Raw genomic sequence first — 21,147 nt, 5'->3', positions numbered from 1 at the left:
AGCATTTCTAATCTTGGGGTGAATAGTGCCTTCCTTTTAGCTCTCCACTATGACCAAAACCTCAAACCAAGAGCTCCACCCTCCTGCAAATGGTCACAGCCAGCAGTGCCCTGCCCTGATGCTTCTGCATTCACAAGGTGCTAGTTCCTTGTTGCCCAGGGCCATGCCCTAGCAGCACAGCTGGACCTGGCATTCCCAATCAGCCAAGGTTCTCTTCAGGTGAAAGTCTCTGTGGTTTCGGCTGAAGCTCCAATGTTTCTGTGGAGCTAGCCTGGAGGTGTTTGCACTTTAGCAGGTTAATTCCTGCTGGGGATCTTTCTTCAGATGTTGCCAGATTGTATCAGGAGGATTCCTGTTCTGCCCCAAGTCTTCTTGATTTTTCTCCACCCTTGCAAATTTGTTCTATTTGTGGGGGAAATCGGAAGAGCTTGAAATTTGCCAACCTACTCCATCATATTTCCAGAATCCCCCACAAATATTGGTATCTTAAACTCAATATGTCCAAAATTGTATTCATTTTCTTTCTCTTCAAATCTTAAATTCTTCCTAAATTGCCTCTTGGGGATGTTGCCATGGTCCCAGTCACCCAGACTCCTAATCTAGCTATCATTCTTAATTCTTCATTATCTCTCACTACTTATATCCAATCTGTTGTCAAGCTATCAATTTTACTTTTGTAAAATCTCTTGTATATCCCCCTCTATTGTCCTCTGATACTGCTAAAATGCAAATCTCTCCATGTCATCTTCTAATCACTAGTCTTTGATGTTCAAAGTCCTTCTTAACTTTTCCCCCTCTACCTTTCCATTCTTCTTATAAGACCTAGATCTCCTAGACATTTACTTTCCTTTTTTTTTTTTTTTTTTTTTTTTTTTTTGTAATGAAGGTGGTAGGGGCCAAAGACAGGAAAAGAACAAAAGGATCAGATAGAGGAAAATACATAACTAACTATATAATTTTGCACATATGAGATGAATTCACCTATAAAACAAGCAGGTGGCAGAATGCATTAGAATGCAGAATTCAACAATATGTTGATTACAAGAAACCCATCTGAAAAATACTTATAGAATTAAATAAAGGACAAGAGTAAAATATATGGACTAAAAACAAACAAAAACAAAAAAAAAAAAACATGTAGCAATAATAATCTTATGCAAAAAAGATTTGATTAAAATAGAGAGATTGTGTTTAAAGGCATCATAGACAATATCCATATATGTACTGAATATATATATATGTGTGTGTGTATGCTGAATGTTATCATAGCAAAATATAAAAAGGAAAAATTAATTGATTTGTAGAGAGAAAATTGTAAAAATTACAATAATTGAAAATCTCAGACCTCTTCAGTTCTATGCAAATCTAACCAAAAATATGAGATATCTGGAGGTTACTGAATGGAAGAACCAAGGTCTACATATTTTAACCATATGTGGCACTTTTGCAAAAATGAGTTATTCTAGAGCACAATAACCTCAAAGAAATGAATATCTATTATTTTGGATATGGTTGGTAAATGTTTTCTTTGACTATGAGTATTTTTTCTTTTCCTTTGATGAGATAAGGTGGTAAGGAAGAAAGTTGGGCAATAGCAAGTGCAGAAAGGAAGAAAAAAGAAAGAGAAAAAGGAAGGGAGGGAGGAAGAGGGGGGGAGGGAGACAAGGAAAGGAAGGAGAGGGGGGAAAAGGAGGGAGGGAGAGACAAAAAAAGAGAAAGAAAGGACGAAGGAAGGAAGAAAGGGAGGAAGGGAGTAGAGGAAGAGAGGGAGGAAGGAAGGAAAGTGAAGTGTTTCAAAAACACAGAACCGAGCAGCTTCTTAAGGGCAAGATGCTGACTGCCTCCATATCTCCAGCCCTTTGCAGAGCTTGGCAAAAATAAGATTTTTAACAAATGCTTGACATCAGTCCCGATGCTGCAGAACTTTTGAATGGCCCTATGGGATATATTTTTTCATTCAAAAAAAAGAGAGAGAATTGGACTAATACTGCTAGTGTTTTACTCTTTACGAAATGCTTTTCTCACATCAATCCTATGATATTTGAGATTTTAAAAAGACAGTTTTATATTGAGCACATATTATTTACAGAAGTGAACAAGAAAGGAAAGGAAGAATGCAGAGATGGGGGTGGAGGAAAAAGAAATGTGAAAAAATAGGAGGAAAGAAGCTTGGTCTAGAAGTTGGCTGGACGCTGCCTCTGGTCCTTCATATAACCACCAACTTTTCCCCAGGCCAGGGATTCTTAAACTTTTCCACTACCGAACCCTTTTCACCAGAGAAATTCTTACATAATTCCCGGTATATAAATCAAAACATATTGATAACAAATCATAAAGAAATTTATTTTAAAAAATTCTTTAGTAAATGTATAATTCTATCATTTATTAAAGACAAAAGCAAATTTGCATACTAATATGATGGAAATGCTTTTTTATTTTTACACAAAGAATTAAATCTTGGGGAAATATTTAATATTTTTAATATTTAATTTAATAAATTAATTTAATTTAATATTTAATATTTTGCCAAATTGCCCTACATGGGGTAGCGACTCTCAGTTTAAGAAGCTTTAGTCTAGGTTATGGTTTCCACGTCCCTAACTTCTGAATCTCTTTCCATTTCATGGCTTAATAAGAAAATAAACAAATAAATAAATAAATAAAAGGATCCAGCAGCAGAGCCAGCCATGGTTATACTTCCGGCTCTTCTAGGCCGCTCTTCTCTACTCCTCTCGAGCTCAGTTCTCTTCTCTTTGAAATCTCTTCCGAGTGAGCTCAGTGAGTCATGTGGGTTCTCGCTTTTTAAGCTGCGAGTTGGGCTGCTGCCCTGGAGGAAAGGGGTGCACAGTTGTAAATACCGCCAAACTCTTTGCTGTGAGAAGAGTGACAATGAACTAAATTAAAAAAAGGAATTGGTGAGAATTAGCCGCCAGAGGCAGGGGGACCTGGGCTGAAGAAGAAGCAGCGGAGCAGGATGACTGGCTGCCCTGGAGAGGGGATGATGAGTTAGTTTATATGTTTTCCAGGGCTTACAACCTTCGTGCCTGGTGTTTAGCAGTCGCCTGAAGGAGGCGCAGAGCTCGGCGGGTGTGGAAAGTGTCTCCTCCTCCCTCTCTCTCTTCCTCCTGACTCCTAGATTTGACCTCCCAATCTTATGTAGGTCCTGTTTGGGAAAATTTGGCTCTTTATTTTTCCACGATGCGGAACAGTTACAGGGCAGTAGCTGCCCTGGACACACTTCGGCCGGAGGTATGCAGCGCAGATAGAGTGCCCAATGTCACCGACCAGCTTCTTCCTTCTCCCTCCTCATTCTCCGCCTCTGCCCAGCCCGCGACCCCGATAAGCGTCCAAAGCCGGGAGAACGGCTCTCAGATCCAAGTGGTATGTCTTCCTTGTGCCCGGGTTCTGTTTCTTGGGGTTGAGATGAAGAAATCAAAGAGCCTGTTAGCTTTTTTGTTTCTCTAGCCTCTAGCAGTAGATCCACCTCCCCTCATTTAGTATTTAATCTCTTCTGCCCCATTGTTATTGAGTTTTTACTAGAAATCAGGGGGTTTTGTTTGTTTCTGGGTAGAAACATGGGTAAATCTGATCAGTTCACATAACTTCTGTTTATTTATAGCCTTTTCATGATTTTTTTTTTTACATCTTTTCCAAGTTTGTCACTTGTCACTTTCCTACTTTGCTAACCAGCCTTTGTAACTTGGTTTAAAAAATTAGTTCAGCAAAACCAACATATATCAATTGTGTGACTATATATATATATATGTATATGTATATGTATATTCCAAGCCCATAACCTACCCATCTTTATTAAATAGAGAAGATGAATTTTCTTAACTTTTTTGGAACCAAATTTGATCATTATAATTTGTAACTTATTTTAAAAAACATTTTGCTAACATGTGCCTGGCTTCCTTCATAGATGATTTCAATTCAATTCAACAAACATCTGTTTAGTGTTTATTTGGTACCAAACTCCCTTTTGCCTTTGGTTTCAGAGACATAGAGCTAATGTGTGGACATATATTTATGTTACTAGGTATTTCCTGACTGTCCTTTCCCCTCAAAAACAAAAACAAACAAACAAAAAAACAAACCATGCAGAAAGCCAGAGAAAGAAAAGATATTATTCTTTTGATTTTTTCAGTCATAAAAATGACAGAGCAATGACAATCTTACTAAATACAGACAAGATAAAGAATAAGATCACAAGATAAAGAATAAGATCACATAAAATTTGAATTACTGTTGTAAATTTTGCCTGTTGTAAAGATTTTTTGCTTTGATATGTATTATGTATATATGTAATATTTGTATGTAACATTATTATTAGTATTAATAATTACTATGTAATATTAAATGTAATAATATGTAATATTATGTATAATATGTATTATACACATATATATAGTTGTAAGTTTGTAGTATATGTGTTTCTCATTTTACTGTCTTTGCATCACTTTACTTATGCCTTTCCTCTGTGTACTATAATGGAAAGAATCCTGATTTGGAGTCAAAGGAGCTGAGTTCAAAATTCAATTTCCTAATTGTATGATTTAAGGAAAGTAAATTCTTTCAATACTGCAATAATTTTTCCAATAATTATCTTTATTCCTTTGTTCAATGTTTTGTAATCTGGGAATTATCAAATGCTGATTTCATATACATATACAAAATATTTTTCTAGTTTTAGATTTTAGATTCTCTGTTGTTGCTCTTAAGTTTTGAAACTTTAATTTGGAGCAAAATAATTTTCAGAACATTCAATGAAATTTGGTGAAACATTTTTGATTATTAGTTCTATTCACATAATAACTTATTTACATATTTTAAGTGTTCTTTTTAGATAAATATTGTTTCTCTCATTATACATATGAATTCAAGATTAGGGACTTATATTTTCTGTTTTCTTGGCATTCTTCCACAGTGTTTAATCCTAAATATGCTTGTGCATTCAGTGAGTACTAAAAAGAGTAATTGTTATCTTGTTGGTAGGCATCTTCAAATTTTTTTCTTTTGGGTTTAGCCAATTAAATAATATATCCTGTTTAGTGTTCTGAAAGGGAAACTAATAAATATTTAAGGAAAGAATGAAGCATGCATATTTTTTTCGCCTGAGGAATCACCAAATCATTTCATTGAAGGAATACTTGAAGTGACCACTTTATTGAAGTCTTTCTTTGTGGATACTTGAAAGTATTTACCCTGCCAATAAAGGGGTTACCTTTTTTTTTTTTTAATATAGTTTAGAGAGGTACTATGGTCATAAATTTAATTTTGATTTATTTTAAAATTTAATTGGTTTTATTTTTGTTTGTAATGGTTTTAAAATGCCTTTTTTTTTTAAATTTCAGAGCTCAGCTTATTGTCCATTTATGTGATCTTTTCAATATCTAGATCAAAATCTGTGTGCATTAATGGATAAGCTCTATAGTTTGTCCATTCAGTTGTATATTATAGTCTAGATATTTTTCATTTCCTTGGTTTTTCCTATGTCGATAGTTATATCAAACCTTTTGCATAATTATGGATCTCATTTAGTTGGTGACTATGAAGTGTTTGTTCTAAAGTAGCATAGAGGCTAGATTTTCCTGTTTGGAATCAGAAAGATCTGAGTTTAAATCCTGCCAATGACACATTTATATGACTATATCATGAGGCTAACAATATATGAAAAAAGCTTTGCCAACCCTAAAGTTATATTTTTGTCTGAAAACAGGAAGACTTTATCATCTGAAAGGAATTAGTTTTTTATTTAATCTCCCTTCTGGAACTTCTCTTGAACAATGAGAGCTAGGTCCAGAATTGAACAGGAAGAAGAAACAACTTCTGGGAAGTTGCACAGTTCTCTTAGTGACCCCAAGCTTCACCTTGAACAAAATCCTATTTTTTTTCTTTTAACATATCCTTCTGCTAATGTATGGCTTTAAATTATGGAATACTAGTCTCTGAAGAAATAAAGTAGATCAGTTCAAAAATTCATGAAGAGGAGCATGTGATGGGCATATCTAGGCTTTAACATATTGCAAATGAGGAGAAAACTTGTAAATCATGTTAGAGAAACTTTAGAAAGGTAAATGGAATGGAGATATAGAATGAAGGCAATAGCCAATTGTTCCATAGTTATTTACACATTGTCTGGGGAGCTTCAGAAAGAAGCTTAGTACATTGGTTAAATTATGGCAAGAGACCGAATAAGCAGGTATGGCTGGATTGTGAGTTGTATCAGTGATGGATGCCATCACACCACTAAAATTTTCCCTACTGCTCTTCCCCATTCCGGCAACTAAATTCTTTATCATGAAGAAAAAGAAACAAACAAACAAAAATAAATAAATAAGGAAAACCACTGATTCTAACTGAGTTTGCAGCATTCTACACTAATAGTTATTCCCTCACCTCTCCTCAAAGAAGCACAAACTTCTCCAAGAGCAAGATTGCTTACCAAAATATTCTGATCTCATTTGCATTATTGTATTAGTTCATATAGGTTTTAATATTTAGTGTTGATTTTAGAAAGCAAATGACCTGAAGACTTGATATTATTTATTTTTGATTGTCAAGGAAAGATTAGGGAAACCAATTCTGAGAATGCTATAAAATAGATCTTAAGAAAATGAAAACTATTGAAAGCTGGTAGAGAGTGTCCAGATAATCAGCTAATAGTTGGAGAGGCAATTTTCTGGAAGCCTTCTGTAGAAATAGGCTTTACTTCTTGAAATGAAGAATATATTAGAGTAATAGAGAAGGAATTTAATGTTCACATTTCTTTCTCTTTAATTTAAAAAAAAATCTAGTCCATCATTCTTCCTGTTCACAATGCTGAGTGCTGGTTGGATGACTGTTTGCAGTCTGTTTGGGAACAAGATTTTGAAGGCACTTTAGAACTTTCCATCTTTAATGATGCCAGTAAGGTATTTTTAATTTATCATTTGTCGTTATACATATCTGTTCAAGTTCCACAATTTTTGGTGTATTTCATTATGCTATATTGTTGCTATTTCTCTTTCAGGACAAGTCAATGAATATAATTAACAAATGGAAGATTAGGTTAGAAACTTTAGGCATCAGAGTAATCATTGGAGGTCATGATTCTCCTTTTCCCCGAGGAGGTATGTATAGATTATTAGTATATCAGTTAATTATGTTTAAATATTTGTTAATTGTAGAGCATTTTATATCATAAAATACTATATGTGCAGAACAACATAAAATTATAAATACATTATAACATAAAATAAAACACATATAATAGAAGTAAAGGAAGAAAAATGAAGACACAGATTATTTTATGGAGTCTTATGTTATATATTCTATGTACTAGGCATTATACTAATCACTTTCCAAATGTTATCTCATTTGATTCTTATTTAATTCTTTAAGGAAGGTATTATTATCCCCATTTTACATTTGAGGAAACTGAGGATGATAGAAGGTAAGTGAATTGTCCAGAGTCACATAGTGTCCGTGATCAGATTTTAACAGACTCCAGACTCAGTGTTCTGTTTACTATGCCACCTGACTATTTTATAAGGTCTGTGAATAGTAAAAATTAAATTGTGTAGAAAACAACAAAGGAATAAAATCCTTGTCATGGAATCACTTTAAAAGCTAGAAGGATCATTGAAATGCATAGCTTGATGTTTTCTTTTAAGTTTGGACAACTACTGAAGTAGCCTCTCTCTATTTGAAGTTGTGAATAGATAAAAACTGTTAAATAGATAAAAACAGTTAAAAGGGCTTTTCTTACCCTATAAGATTTTTTTTTTAAACCATTTGTAGGCTGCAGCTAGTAGGATTTTTTCAAGCAGAAAGAACTGTGCTCTCTTGAGGTTGTCATAATGATACTTTTATCTTAATGTTCTTTTTTTTTTTTAAGTAAGTTTTTGGATATCTTTTTTTTACATTGTTAAACATTTTCCCAGAGAGCTATTCCATACAATAAATAGTATTTTTTTTAATTAAAAAAGAAGAAAGAAGAGGAAAAAAATCATTCAAATTGACCAAAATATTGAAAAAGTTCAAAAACATGGAATGTTTAATACATGTTAGCTGCCCAACTCTATGTCCTTGGGTTAGGAATGTTCTCTCATATCTTTTCTTTCAAGTCATATCATTTATAATTTTGTAATGTTGACTTTTGATTTTTTGTGGAATTTTAAAATTTACATTGTTATAGTCATTATGTATATTGTTATCTCACTTCTGTTTCTCTGTATCCATCACACACATAATTTCTTATAGTACAGTACTATTTAATTATATCCATGTACCACAGTTTGTTTAATTATTCCCAAATCTTTGGGCATCTATTTTGTTTCCATTTCTTAGTTGTCACAAAAAATTCTGCTATAAATATTTTGGAGTACATGGCATTTTTCTTTTTATCACTGGCTCCCTTGTGTAAGCCAAACAAGGGAATTTGGTTCAGTAAATGATTAATCAATTATTAATTGCTATATGCTAAACACTTTAAGAGCCAGGTTTACAGAAAGGAGCAAAATGCAGACCCTGCCCTCAAGGAACTTAGTCTTACTTAGGGAATAATAAGCAAACAACTATATATAAATGAAGTAGGATAAATGGAAAATGAATTTGGTTTTTTTTTTTTATTTTCAAAATCATGCAAAGATAGTTTTTAACATTCACCTTTGCAAAACCTTGTGTTCCAAATTTTTTCTCCCTCCCTTTGTCCCCACCCCTTCTCCTAGACAGCAAATAGTTCAACATGTGTTAAACATACCATTCACATATATATATATATATATATATGTATATATTTTTGTATATATATATATATATATATATATATATATTCATAATTATGCTGCACAAGAAAAATCAGATGAAAAAACAAACAACAAGGTGAAAATGTTATGCTGTGATCCACATTCAATCCCCACAGTCCTCTTTCTGGATGCAAAATGGAAAATAATTAACAGAAAGAAGGCCCTAGAATTAAAAGGGGTTGGGCAAAGCTTCCATCAAAAGAAGGAATTTTAATTGGGACTTAAAGGAATTTTAGAGTAGCTAGATGGCAAGTGAGTACAATGCCACTTGTGAAATCAGGAAGAATTCATATCTTGTCTCAAACACTAAGTGAACAAGTCATTTAATCCATATTTATTTTAACTTCAGTTTTCTTATCTGTAAAATGGATTGAAAAAAGAAATAGCAAACCACTCCAATATCTTTGCCAAAAAAGAAAACAAACTCAAATGGGGTCATGAAAATCAAACAGGACTGAAAATGATTGAACAACAACAAAAGGAAGCTTTGTATATCAGCAGAGTTGAGGAGGGAAGTTAGCCTGGGGAGCTAGCCTCTGAAAATGCCCAGAGCCAGAGATGAAGGATCTTATACATCGAACAGTCAGACTGGAAGCCAATGTCCCTGGATTGAACATACACATTGTGGAGTAAAAGCTAAGAAGAGAGCAAGATTGTGAAGGGCTTGGAATGCCAAACAGAATTTTCCTTTTCAGTCTAGAGGCAATAAAGTTTGAGTAGAAATTTGACATGGTTGGACCTGTGTTTTAGGAAAATCTCTATAGAGGCTGACTGGAGGAGGAATTGGAGTAAGGAGACCTACCTACCACTAACTCATTACATTAGTCCAGCAGTAAAGAGATGAGGGCCTGCACTGGACTTGGTGGCAGAGAGAGAAGGGGGGCACAAGTGAGATTGATAAGCTTTATAAATAGAATGTCAATGGGGATTGAGAGATTGTGAGGAGTTATGAATAACTCCTGCATTTCAAGCCTGAGGATCTGGGGATAGGAGGGGAGGAATATATCGTGAGTTCAGTTTTGGACATTTTGATTTAAAATATCTACTGGAATCCAATTAAAAATCAATCTCTCTGTCTCTGTCTCTGTCTCTTGCTGAGGCATTTGGTAGGTTAAGTGACTTGTCCAAGGTCACACAGCTAAGGAAGTGTTAAGTGTCTGAGACCAGATTTGAATTCAGGTCCTTCTGACTTCAGAGCTGATGCTCTATCCACTGCTCCACCTAGCTACCCTGATTCAGGATATCTCAATGACTGGGTAGAGATGTGAAATTAGGGGTGGAGATTAGGAGTAATATGGATAGGTTTGAGAAATCCGTAGTAGCCTGTGGGATCGCTAAGTGAGGAAATGTAGAAGGAAAAAAAGATTCAGGATAGAACCTGGAGCCAAGTCCACAATTAGAGGCCATGAAGATTCAGCAAAGAAGAGAGGAAGAAGCAGCAGTCAGATAGGAGGAAAACTAGAAGAGAGTAATTTCCTATAAATCTAAAAAGAAAAGAGAGTTAAGAAGAGAGTGATCAATAATATCAAAGACTGCAGAGAGGAAAATGAGGGTTGAGGGGGAAAATCCTTGGATTTGGTAATTAAGAGATCATTAGTAATTTTGGAGACAATAATTTCAGTGGAATGATACTGTTCAAAGAGTATGGATATTTTACTCATTTTATGTGCATAAATTCCAAAGTGGTTATACTAATTCACAGTTCCAACAGGATGATGTGCCTATCATCCTGTGATTCTCCCAACATTAACTATTCCCTTTTTTTGTTGTCTTTACCACTTAGTTGTTTATATCTTTTGATGATCTTAATAAAGATATAAATTCTATCTTTATATATTAATATTAATAAAGATATAATTAACAATATTTTAGTTTGAGTATGTATGTATTTATGCTACATAAATTGTAAATCAGAGATTCCTCACAATAAGTTCAGAAGGTGTCATGAAGAGAGTAGGGATTGAGCTGAGGTATGAAGAATCTCTGGTTCAGGATTCTGGTAGGAATAAGGGGTGGCAGCAAAAGAACTCTGGGAGATAACTATGAACCACTACATAGAATTCCCAATCCCTCTATTTTTTGTCTGCCTGCAATTCTGATTTCTTTCACAGGCTAATTGTACACTATTTCAAAGTCTGATTCTTTTTGTACAGCAAAGTAATTGTTTATACAAGTATACATATATTGTATTTAACTTATACTTTAACATATTTAGCATGTTTTGGTCAACCTGCCATCTGGGGGAAGGGGTGGGGGAAAAGAGGGGAAAAGTTGGAACAAAAGGTTTTGCAATTGTCAATGCTGAAAAATTGCCCATGCATATATCTTGTAAATAAAAAGCTATTTTAAAAAAAGGGGGTGGGAATGAACTTGTCAGTTTGACAAATATGGAGGAGACTGGCCTAGTTGGGGTAAGATATTGTTTTAAATTAGGTTTGCTTAGATTGAGATTAAAGGGCAAATTAGAGAGGGCCTTTGTTGCTAAAATGGGGGAAGGGGAATGGGAAAATTATGAAGAAAATGGAGCCACTGGAGGGACCTGTTTCTGAGAAATCCAGTTTAACAGTTGAGTGGAGGGTGGATTGGCGTTGTAAAAGAGAAAGATGGAGTAGGGAAAATAACCAGAATGCTATTACATTAGCAGACTATGAAAAGGCCTGCATTAAGGTAGTATCCACTAAGGTGAAATATACTACAGATGTTGGAAAGGTAGAAATGATAGGATTTGGGGCAGGTAGGTGGTACTGTAAATAGTATACCAGCCCTGAAGTCAGCAGGACTTGAGTTCAAATTTGGTCTCAGACACTTAACACTTCCTAGCTGTGTGACCCTGACAAGTCATTTAATCCCAATTGCCTCAGCAAAAAAAAAAAAAAAAAAAAAAAAAAAACAAAGAAAGAAAGAAAAAGAAAAAGAAATTATGGGACTTGGCAAGGAATGAAAGAGAATAAAGAGATTACACCCCGGTTTGGAGCCTGAGTAACTCAAAAGATGATGATGCTCTTGACAATAATAGGGAAATCAGGAACAGGGGAGAGTTTTTTTGGAAAAGCTTATAAGTTCTGTTTTGGACATAATGAGTTTGAGGTGTCTAATGGATGGAGATATAAAAACTGGAGGTCAGAAGAAAGGTAAGTTTACTTGGACAAGTAAATCTTAGTTTCATCTGTGGAGAAAAGGTAATTTATACTATATTAGCTGCTGAGATCTTATATGTGTAGACATTTTTGAAAATGTAAAAGAGACTAGAATAGAGTCTTAGGAGAAAAGTGTTAAGTCTCTGAATTCCATTATTGGCTATGAGAAGAGAGCAGAGAACAAATATAAAAGTTGTTTTGAAGACAGAATCAGCAAATTTTGATAATTGAATGGCTCATAAAGGCAACTGTGACAACAGTTAGAACCAAAAGATAGGATTCAAAAGATAGCCCACCACTTGCTCACCCAGACATTGATGCTTTTGTCCTAATTTAACTGTGGTATTTCACACTATTAATTCTACAATAGGAAGATGGTATCAAGCTTTTAAGGTAATCAGTTCTAATTATCTGCTAATTCAGCTATGGAGAATTTAGATCACTGCATTGAGAATCTAGACAAGGAGACAAGATAATTTTTTGTGCTATATACCAAACTATTATTATAAATAAATGAATGGGGAATGATAAAGCATTTATTTCTTATTGTGTGCCAAGCACTGCACTGAGTACTGGGGATACAAACAGTTTACAATTTATTTGGGGGGATGCCATTTAAAAAGAAAGTTCAGTGGCAAGACAGATGGAAAAGCCCAAAAGCCTGAAGGTGCAGTGATAGTACCAACTATCTGCATGTAGAGAGAAGGCAAATAATAAAATCTGGAAGGCCAGATGGGACAGTAGTAAGGTAAATGGTTAGACAAGATTTTCCTCTATCTCATTGAAAGGAATAAAGGCTAAACCAGTGGACAAGTAGCTTGAATAGATACCCTAGTTAAAAGAGAAAGTAAAGGGGAAATTTTCATTTGTGCTGTTTCCCATGGTTAAAACAAACTACTTAAGAGCAGGGATTGTTCCTTTTTATTATTTTTATGTTTTCAGCAGTTTGATTCGTTGATGTCACTTCTTTGCATAAAAATATGTAATGACTCCCCTTAGCATAGAAATAAAAGTCCTGCCAAGTATTCAAGACATTTGAGAGTCAGTCCTCAGCCTACTTCTCAGATTTTATTTTCCAGTATTCCAGCCAGATTAGTTTGTTCTTTCCCTTTCCCTCTCTTCTCCTCTCCCTCTTCCTCTCCCCCTCCGTTACCTCTCTCTCCCCCTCCCTCTCCCCCTCTCCTTCTCCTTCTCTTTCTTTTTCTTTTTCTCCTTCTCTTTCTTTCTCTCTCTCTTCCCCCCTCTGTCTTTCCTCATTCTCTCCCTTCCCTTTCTCTCTCTTTTTCTCTTCCCTCCCTCCCTCCTTTTCTCCCTCCCTCTCAATTTGGAATAAGGAAGACCCTACGGCAAATCTTGTCTCAATCACTTACTAGTTGCGTGACCCTGGGCAAATCACTTAACCTTTCTCAGCCTCAGTTTCCTCATCTGTAAAAATAGGATAATAACATCTATTTCCCAAGATTCTTGCATAGATCAAATGAGATCGCATATATGAGAACACTTTGCAATTATTATTATATTTATTATAATATTAATTATTATTATATTTATAATTATTGATATACTATATTATATTTATATTATAAATATTATTATTACTTAGCAATTATTATTACTGCTATTCTTTCTCAGTTATTTTTCCTTATGAATTCATATAGCACTATTAATCCATACTACATTTGATACTTAATCACTTGCTGCCTTGTTTTTGTTTAACTTTCCTAAGAATTTATTTTTACTTTGCAAGTAAGTTATAAATTCTTTGAGGTCAGGGACTTTTTTTTAATGCTTCTTGGAATGTCCAGCAGTGCCTAGCATAATGCTATATGCATAATAAATACTCAATAATTTTTGTTAAAATGAGAGGAATTGTACTTGATTTCATCTAGTAATTTTTTTCTTATCTCATTCTAATTTACTTTACAAGATATCATTTGGATAAATTTAAAGCTTACAGAAATGCACATTCTGTTCATGGGAAAGAAAGTTAAAAAATATTTTTAAGTGATTACTATGTGGCAGGCATTGTGCTAACTGCTAAGCTTACAAGTAGAAGCAAAAACTGGTCCTCAAGAAATTTACATTCTAATGGGTTGAAAGATAAAACCTAAAAGGAGGCTTAAAAGTAAAAGGGGCTTATTGGCTTGATAGAGAAAATTTGGAGAGCTGGGAACAGAACTTGGAGAAGATGAAGATATGCCTAGTCTGGACATTTTCCTTAAAATAGGTTCTGGGAGGAATCAACCAGAAGAAAACCCATTATTTCTTTTCCCTTTTAATTTTTCTCTCTTCTATTCCCCTCCCATTTTCAACCAGATATATTAATTTAATACTCTCTATATGACATATTTGCTTTTTGAAAGCAATTGAAATCTAATAATAATAAGTGCTTATCTTTTCTTCAACAGTTGGATTTTCTAAAAATCAAGCAATAGCACAAAGTTCGGGCTCTTACCTTTGTTTTTTGGATTCGGTGAGTAAGCTTTTTTTTAATTAGTCAAATGCCTTATCAAAATACAAGAAATTGGTCAAAGAAACATTTGAGCAATGCCTTCTACAAAATGCATTCTTTCTGCAGTTTTCCATCCCCAGTTTACTCCCAAATAATTTATTTATTATTAAAGAAAAAGAGTTGCTATTTCAGTGAAGGCAATTGGTAAATATTTTTTTAAGTGCCTATTAAACTTTAGGTAAACAAAGGAAGACAAACATCAACCCCTGCTCTTAAGATCCTTAGTCTAATGGGGGACATAATATGCAAACAATTACATACAAATTAGAAATAATCAACAGAGGGAAACACACTAGCATAATGGGATATCTAGAAAGGCTTTTTGTAGTGAAGAAGATTGTAGGTGGAATTCCAAGGAAGGAAGAGATGAAGGGAGAGAGTATTCCAGCCATGTGGGACAACCAGTAAAAATGCACAGAGTTGGCAGATGGAGTATCTTATATGAAGAACAGCAAGAATGTTAGGGTTGCTGTGTAGCAGATGTAGAAGGGAAAGGTATAAGATGTAAGAAACTTGGAAAGTTGTTGGATGGGAACAAGTTATAAAGGATTTTCAAAGCTAAACAGAGAATTTTATGTTTGAAGATAATAGAGAGCCTCTGAAGTTTGAGTAGTTGTGTGGTTAAACCTGGGATTTAATACTTTGATAGCTGAGTGGAGGATGAGCTAGAATAGGAAGAAACTTGTGCAGGGAGACCAATCAGCAGGCTGTTTCATTAGTGCAGGAGTGAGGTGATGAGGGGTTGCACAAGGCTGGGGCAGTGTCAAAAGAGAGAAGGGAAAATATTTGAGAGGTAATATGTCAACAGTTTGGGAAGAGGTGGGGTGGTGAGACAGACTGAGGAGTTGAGGATGATACCTAGCCTGGGTGTCCAGAAGAATGGTGGTATTGAAGGAAGTGGTAAAACTATGTTCCCTTTAAAATTAACACTCTGAAACTGTGTTCTCCTTTAATCTTGTAGTCTCAGGCCCTCCTGAGAAAGCGTAACTCCATAGACAAGTTAAGTATCTTTATTCAATTAGAAATCTTGGTCAAAAAGCACCCCATTGATCTTTTGAGGATGCCAGACCCTTTCAGGAAATTCCAATTGGAGATCTGGAATGGATATTGATAAGTATTTAAGCCTGAGGATTTTGGCTTTCTTTTCGATGTGAAACCTGAGTCTCAAGATTCCTTTTCAAAGGGCATTTTCTGAACTCATTCTTTGCAGAATGTCTAAAGTAGGATCCTGCCCATTGAGAAGACATTCTCTTCTCAGTGCCAGTCTCCATTTCCCTAATCCAATCTCTTAGCAAAACTGGCTTCCTATCCAATGATCAGTTTCCATTTTTGCCATTAATATTTTGGGTTCCTAAATTCTTTCACAAAGAACATGTGCCTCCACCAAAAGGGGATTTCCACAACTCTGATTGCCACTAACCTCATCAGTACCTTTAACAGTTAGTAGAAATAGAGAGGTTAGAGCTAAGTAGGTAGATTTGAGAATCATTAGCACAGAGTGAATATTGAATCTATGGAAACTGAGGAAATCATCAAGTGAAAGTACAGAGGGAGAAGAAAACCAGAACAAGCACAAATCCCCGTGGGACATATATAACTTGGATAAAGATTAAGCAAAGAATCAGTGGTCAGATATGTAGGAGGAGAACCAGGAGATAACAGTCATGAAAACCTATAGAGAAGAGGGTGATAAGCAGTGTCAAATGCTGCAGAAAGGTGAGAAAGAATCAGAAGATTTTAGGAAAGCAGATTTCATAATGTTTGGAGAAAAAAAAATAGGATTAAAATGATTCCAGATGAATCAGCCCAGGAGTAATGGATATGCACTTGACTTCATTCTTTTGGACTCTATCATGCCCTAGTAATTTCTTCATTAGGAAAATCACTATTCTGTGACATTGCATCAGCCTTACACTTCATCAATAATCTTCATTGTTCTCTCACCCTTTCATTGAAGAATTAGAAGATAAAGTAAAGAGTTCCTCACAAAGCCTCCATTTTAAAAAGGGCTCTCAGACAGCTATCTCTTCATTTTCTACCTGGCTGCATTCCTTCAGACTCCATCATTCATTCAAGTCTTCCTTCTCCCTTTTTCATGCTCATTTCCTCTTGATTTTTAATTTCCTTTTGTATCTTGTTTTCTCCTATCCCAGTGTAAGTTCCTTGAGGACGGGGATTGTCTTTCTGGACACTTAATCCCTGACACTTAATGGATGTTTATAGACTGATTGAAAATCATTCTGTTGAGCAGGAAAAACAGAATTTTGGCTGAAGAAATTGATGTGGAAGAAGAGGAAACATAAAAATCAATTTTTTTTCCAAAAGAAATATATAGGGGCAGAGCCAAGATGGCAGAAAGGACACATGCTTCATTGTGAGCTTCCCTACTACCCTTACTACTGATTACAAAATTCAGCCTCTGAAATAGTGCTTGACTGGTAGAATCCACGAATATTGGGAGTACAACAAATTACTAGCAGAAGATAATTTGGAAGATCACCAGAAAAGGTCTGTCTTGATCAGGTGGGAGGCAGGGAGGTAGAACACAGAAGCCAGCACATGCTGAGCAGACCCAGATCAGGGTACAGTCTCTGGGGGTGGAGAATTTGCAGGAAGAACTCTACCACAGTGTTGGCTGCTCTACTTTGGTTGCAAAGCAATAGATCAGCAGAGAAGTTACACTAATGCAAAAGGTAGAGTGTACCCCCAAACACCAGAGTTTCACAGGACCTGGTCACACCCACCCAGCACTGGGAGTGACTCAGTACAATCACAGTGCAGCCAGTCTCTGAAGGGTGGCCACTCTTTGCAGCCTGTTTGCAGCCTGTTTGCAGCCTGTTTGCAGGACACCCACTGTCCATCCCTGTTCTGTAGAGGAAGCTTGGAACCTCCTTTCCCTAAAAGCAGACCCTAGAGATTAAAAAAAAAAAAAGTTAAAAAAAAAGATAACTTCTATACTGAAAGATTTCCAACCCTGAGGAGACTATAATAGATAGTCTCCAGACAAAACTCCAAAGGAGGATATAACCTGGTCCCCACCACACAAGGCTCTCCTAGAAGAAATTAAAAAGGATCTTAAAAGAGAGCTAAAAGAAAAATGGGAAAAAGAAAGGGAAGTCTGCAAGAGAGTATGGAAAAGGCATATAACTCATTAAAAGAAAGATTTGAAAAAGAAAACAATTCCCTGAAATGTGAAGTGGAAAAGGTAAAGAACTCCCAGGGAAACAGAATTTGTGAATTGGAAAAGATAAAGAACTCCCAGGAAAGCAGGATTTGTATACTGGAAAAAGAAAATAACTCCTTAAAAAAAAAATTGTGAAATGGAAAAAAAATTCCACAGAACAAAACAAATCATTTAAAAACTCAATTGGACATATACAAAAAGAAGTAAAAAAAAAAGTAAATGAAAAAAATAACTCATTAAAAATCAGAACTAACCAAATGGAAATGAATGATTCAATGAGACATCAAGAATCAGTCAAACAAAACCAAAAAAAAAATTTAAAATAGAAAAAAATGGTTAAATTTCTACTTGGAAAAACAACAGACCTGGAAAATAGATCTAGGAGAGATAATCTAAGGATTATTGGACTTCCTAAAAATCATGATGAAAAAAGGAACCTAGACACTATTTTTCAGGAAATCATCAAAGCCCAGATGTAATAGAATCAGAAGGTAAAATAGCCATTGAAAAAATTCATCGAACACCTTCTGAAAGAGACCCCAAAATAAAAACTCCAAGGAATATTGTGGCTAAATTTCAGAACTATCAGACTAAAGAAAAAAATATTACAAGCAGCCAGAAAAAAACAATTCAAATACCGAGGAGCCACAATAAGGATCACTCAGGACCTAGCAGCTTCCATATTAAAGGATCAAAGGGCCTGGAATCTGCTATTCCAGAAGGCATAGAAACTTGGAATACTACCCAGCTAAGCTTAGCATTTTCTTCCAGGGAAGAAGATGGACATTCAGTGAAACAGGTGAATTCCATTTGTTTCTAATGAAAAAGCCAGAACTGAACAAAAAATTTGACCTCCAAATATAGGACTCAAGAGAAGCATAAAAAGGCAAAAACTCCAATCTGGAATTATGCCCAAAAAGTTATCAAAATGTGCATACCCTTTGACCCAGCCATACTACTACTGGGCTTATACCCCAAGGAACTACTAGAGAAGGGAAAGGGTCCTGTATGTGCCAAAATGTTTGTGGCAGCCCTTTTCATAGTGGCTAGAAGCTGGAAGATGAATGGATGTCCATCAATTGGAGAATGGTTGGGTAAACTATGGTATATGAATGTTATGGAATATTATTGTTCTATAAGAAATGACCAACAGGAGAAATACAGAGAGGCTTGGAGAGACTTACATCAACTGATGCTGAGTGAAACGAGCAGAACCAGAAGATCATTATACACTTCAACAATGATACTGTACGAAGATGTATGCTGATGGAAGTGGATTTCTTCAACATAGAGAAGAGCTAATCCAATTCCAATTGATTAATGATGGACAGAAACAGCTACATCCAGAAAAGGAACACTGGGAAATGAATGTAAACTGTTATTTTTACCTTCTGAATCCAATTCTTCCTGTGCAACAAAAAATTCGGTTCTACACACATATATTGTATCTAAATTATACTGTAATATATTTAACATATGTAAGACTGCTTGCCATCTGGGGGAGGGGGTTGGGGGAGGAAGGGAAAAAATCTGAATAGAAGTAAGTGCAAGGGATAATGTTGTAAAAAATTACCCATGCATATGTACTGTCAAAAAATGTTATAATTATAAAATAAAAGAAAAAATTAAAAAAAAAAAAAAAAAGGCAAAAACTCTTGAGAACTGTATTACTGTTATGGGCATACATAGAGAGTGCATGTATAATTTGATTTTACTGTTATAATATAAAAAAAGGAATTAGAAGTGGAAAGGAGATTGTATCAGAAAAAGGGAAAAGTGGACATAAAAAGAGGGAAATTACATCTCACAGAAAGGCAAAAGAAACCTATTATATCTGAGGGAATTAAGGGAGGGGAAGTGTAACACGCACTCCTGGCAGTTACAATTACTAGTCTGTCCTAGGCCCAACAGAGTACCTTTGACCACTGACCTTTGCAGTGTCAACTCTACCCAGCTCGCCTCCTCTGAGGTCTTCAAAGGTCTCTGGCCATGATCTCTTGAATTTATAGTTTAATAACTGGTAGCGTGCTCAAGAACAGCCACATGTAATCTTAAAAGCCTTTATTATACCTACTTACATAATGCCCTTACTGATGCCCTGACTTGTTGGTTCCCTAGTGAACACCTGGTCAGAAGACCCACATGTTCACTACCAAACTCCTTACCTCTCTGGGCTATCTATCCACTTGGCTCAGGGAGCCAAGTTAAAGAGCGCCAGGTTAAAAAAAGCGACTGCTGCCTGCAGTGGGCTTATAAAGGGCCTGTGAGGTCACACATATAGCCAATCAGCAAGAGAGTCACCATTACGAAGCTATCTCAATATGGCCAAGATCCCACCCACTGGGAAGTCCTAATATCTACAGAGATTACTTCTGGGCCTCAATCTCCCGTTGCACTGTGTCCACCCATTTAAAGGGCCCTTACAGGGGAGGAACATTGTGTGAATCTTACTCTTATCATATTTGGCTCAGAGAGAAAATATTAGACATATTTGGTTTGCAGAGAAACTTCTCTCACATCATTGAAAAGTGGGAGAGGAAAAGGGAAAAGGAAAGGGATAAGCCAAATAGAAGGAAATATAGAAATAGTAAAGGAAAGGTATAAAAAAGGGGGAGAGAGGGATTCTAAAGATGGAGAGCTTTGTGAGGCAAGTGGTGCTCATAAGTTTAATACTGGGGAGGGGGAGAAAGGGGAAAGGAAAAAGAAAAGTATAATCTGGGGATAATAAGATAGCAGGAAATAAAAAATTAGTAGTTTTAATCATAAATGTGAATGGGATGAGCTCTCCCATAAAGCAGAGGGAGGTAGCAGACTGTATCAAAAGCCAGAATCCCACAATATGTTATTTACAGGAAACACATTTAAAGCAGTATGATACATACAGAGTAAAGGTAAAAGGCTGGAGAAGAATCTATTATGCTTCAGGTGAAGTAAAAAAAGCAGGGGTAGCCATCCTTATCTCAGATAAAGCAAAAACAAAAATTGATCTAGGTTAAAAAAGATAAGGAAAGAAACTATATCTTGCTAAAGGGTAGAATAGCTAATGAAGCAATATCAATATTAAACATATATGCATCAAGTGATACAGCATCTAAATTCCTAAAGAAGAAATTAAGAGAGTTGCAAGAAGAAATAGATAGCAAAACTATTATCGTGGGAGATCTCAACCTTGCACTCCCAGAATTAAGTAAATCAAACCTCAAAACAAATAAGAAAGAAGTTAAAGAGGTAAATAGAATATTAGAAAAGTTAGGCATGATAGATCTTTGGAGACAGAAAGGAGTACACTTTCTTCTCAAAATTAAATACAGAAAAGCAGAAATAGTAGATGCATTCTTTTCAGATCATGATGCAGTAAAACTATGTTCAACAAAAAACTAGGGGAAAATATACCAAAAAGTAATTGGAAACTAAATAATCTCACCCTAAAGAATGAGTAAGTGAAACAGCAAATCATAGACACAATTAATAATTTCACTCAAGAGAATGACAATAATGAGATAACATATCAAAATTTGTTGAATG

The 21,147-nt window shown here is 35.3% G+C and overlaps 1 protein-coding gene across 7 annotated transcripts in view; it reads left to right on the top strand.

The window, feature by feature from the left end:
- B3GNTL1 (UDP-GlcNAc:betaGal beta-1,3-N-acetylglucosaminyltransferase like 1) overlaps positions 1–21,147 on the top strand; it is a 133,070-nt gene that overhangs the window by 32,034 nt on the left and 79,889 nt on the right. For 3 of the 7 annotated variants that reach the window (XR_012481623.1, XM_074265019.1, XM_074265018.1), the window contains exons 1-4: positions 2,766–3,381; positions 6,798–6,914; positions 7,013–7,112; positions 14,335–14,399. Coding sequence is in view for 5 of the 7 variants with exons in the window: in XM_074265019.1 (XP_074121120.1) it covers positions 3,199–3,381; positions 6,798–6,914; positions 7,013–7,112; positions 14,335–14,399 (465 nt within the window). In the remaining 2 variants the exon portion in view is untranslated. Of the gene's footprint in view, positions 1–2,764; positions 3,382–6,797; positions 6,915–7,012; positions 7,113–14,334; positions 14,423–21,147 lie in introns of those variants that run through there. The other 4 variants (XM_074265024.1, XM_074265020.1, XM_074265023.1 and 1 more) reach the window with 4 other exon arrangements.

This window comes from Sminthopsis crassicaudata, chromosome 4 (genome assembly GCF_048593235.1).
Source record: "Sminthopsis crassicaudata isolate SCR6 chromosome 4, ASM4859323v1, whole genome shotgun sequence".
In the NCBI taxonomy this organism is placed as follows: Eukaryota; Metazoa; Chordata; class Mammalia; order Dasyuromorphia; family Dasyuridae; genus Sminthopsis; species Sminthopsis crassicaudata.
This window is presented reverse-complemented; position numbering and strand designations above follow the sequence as displayed.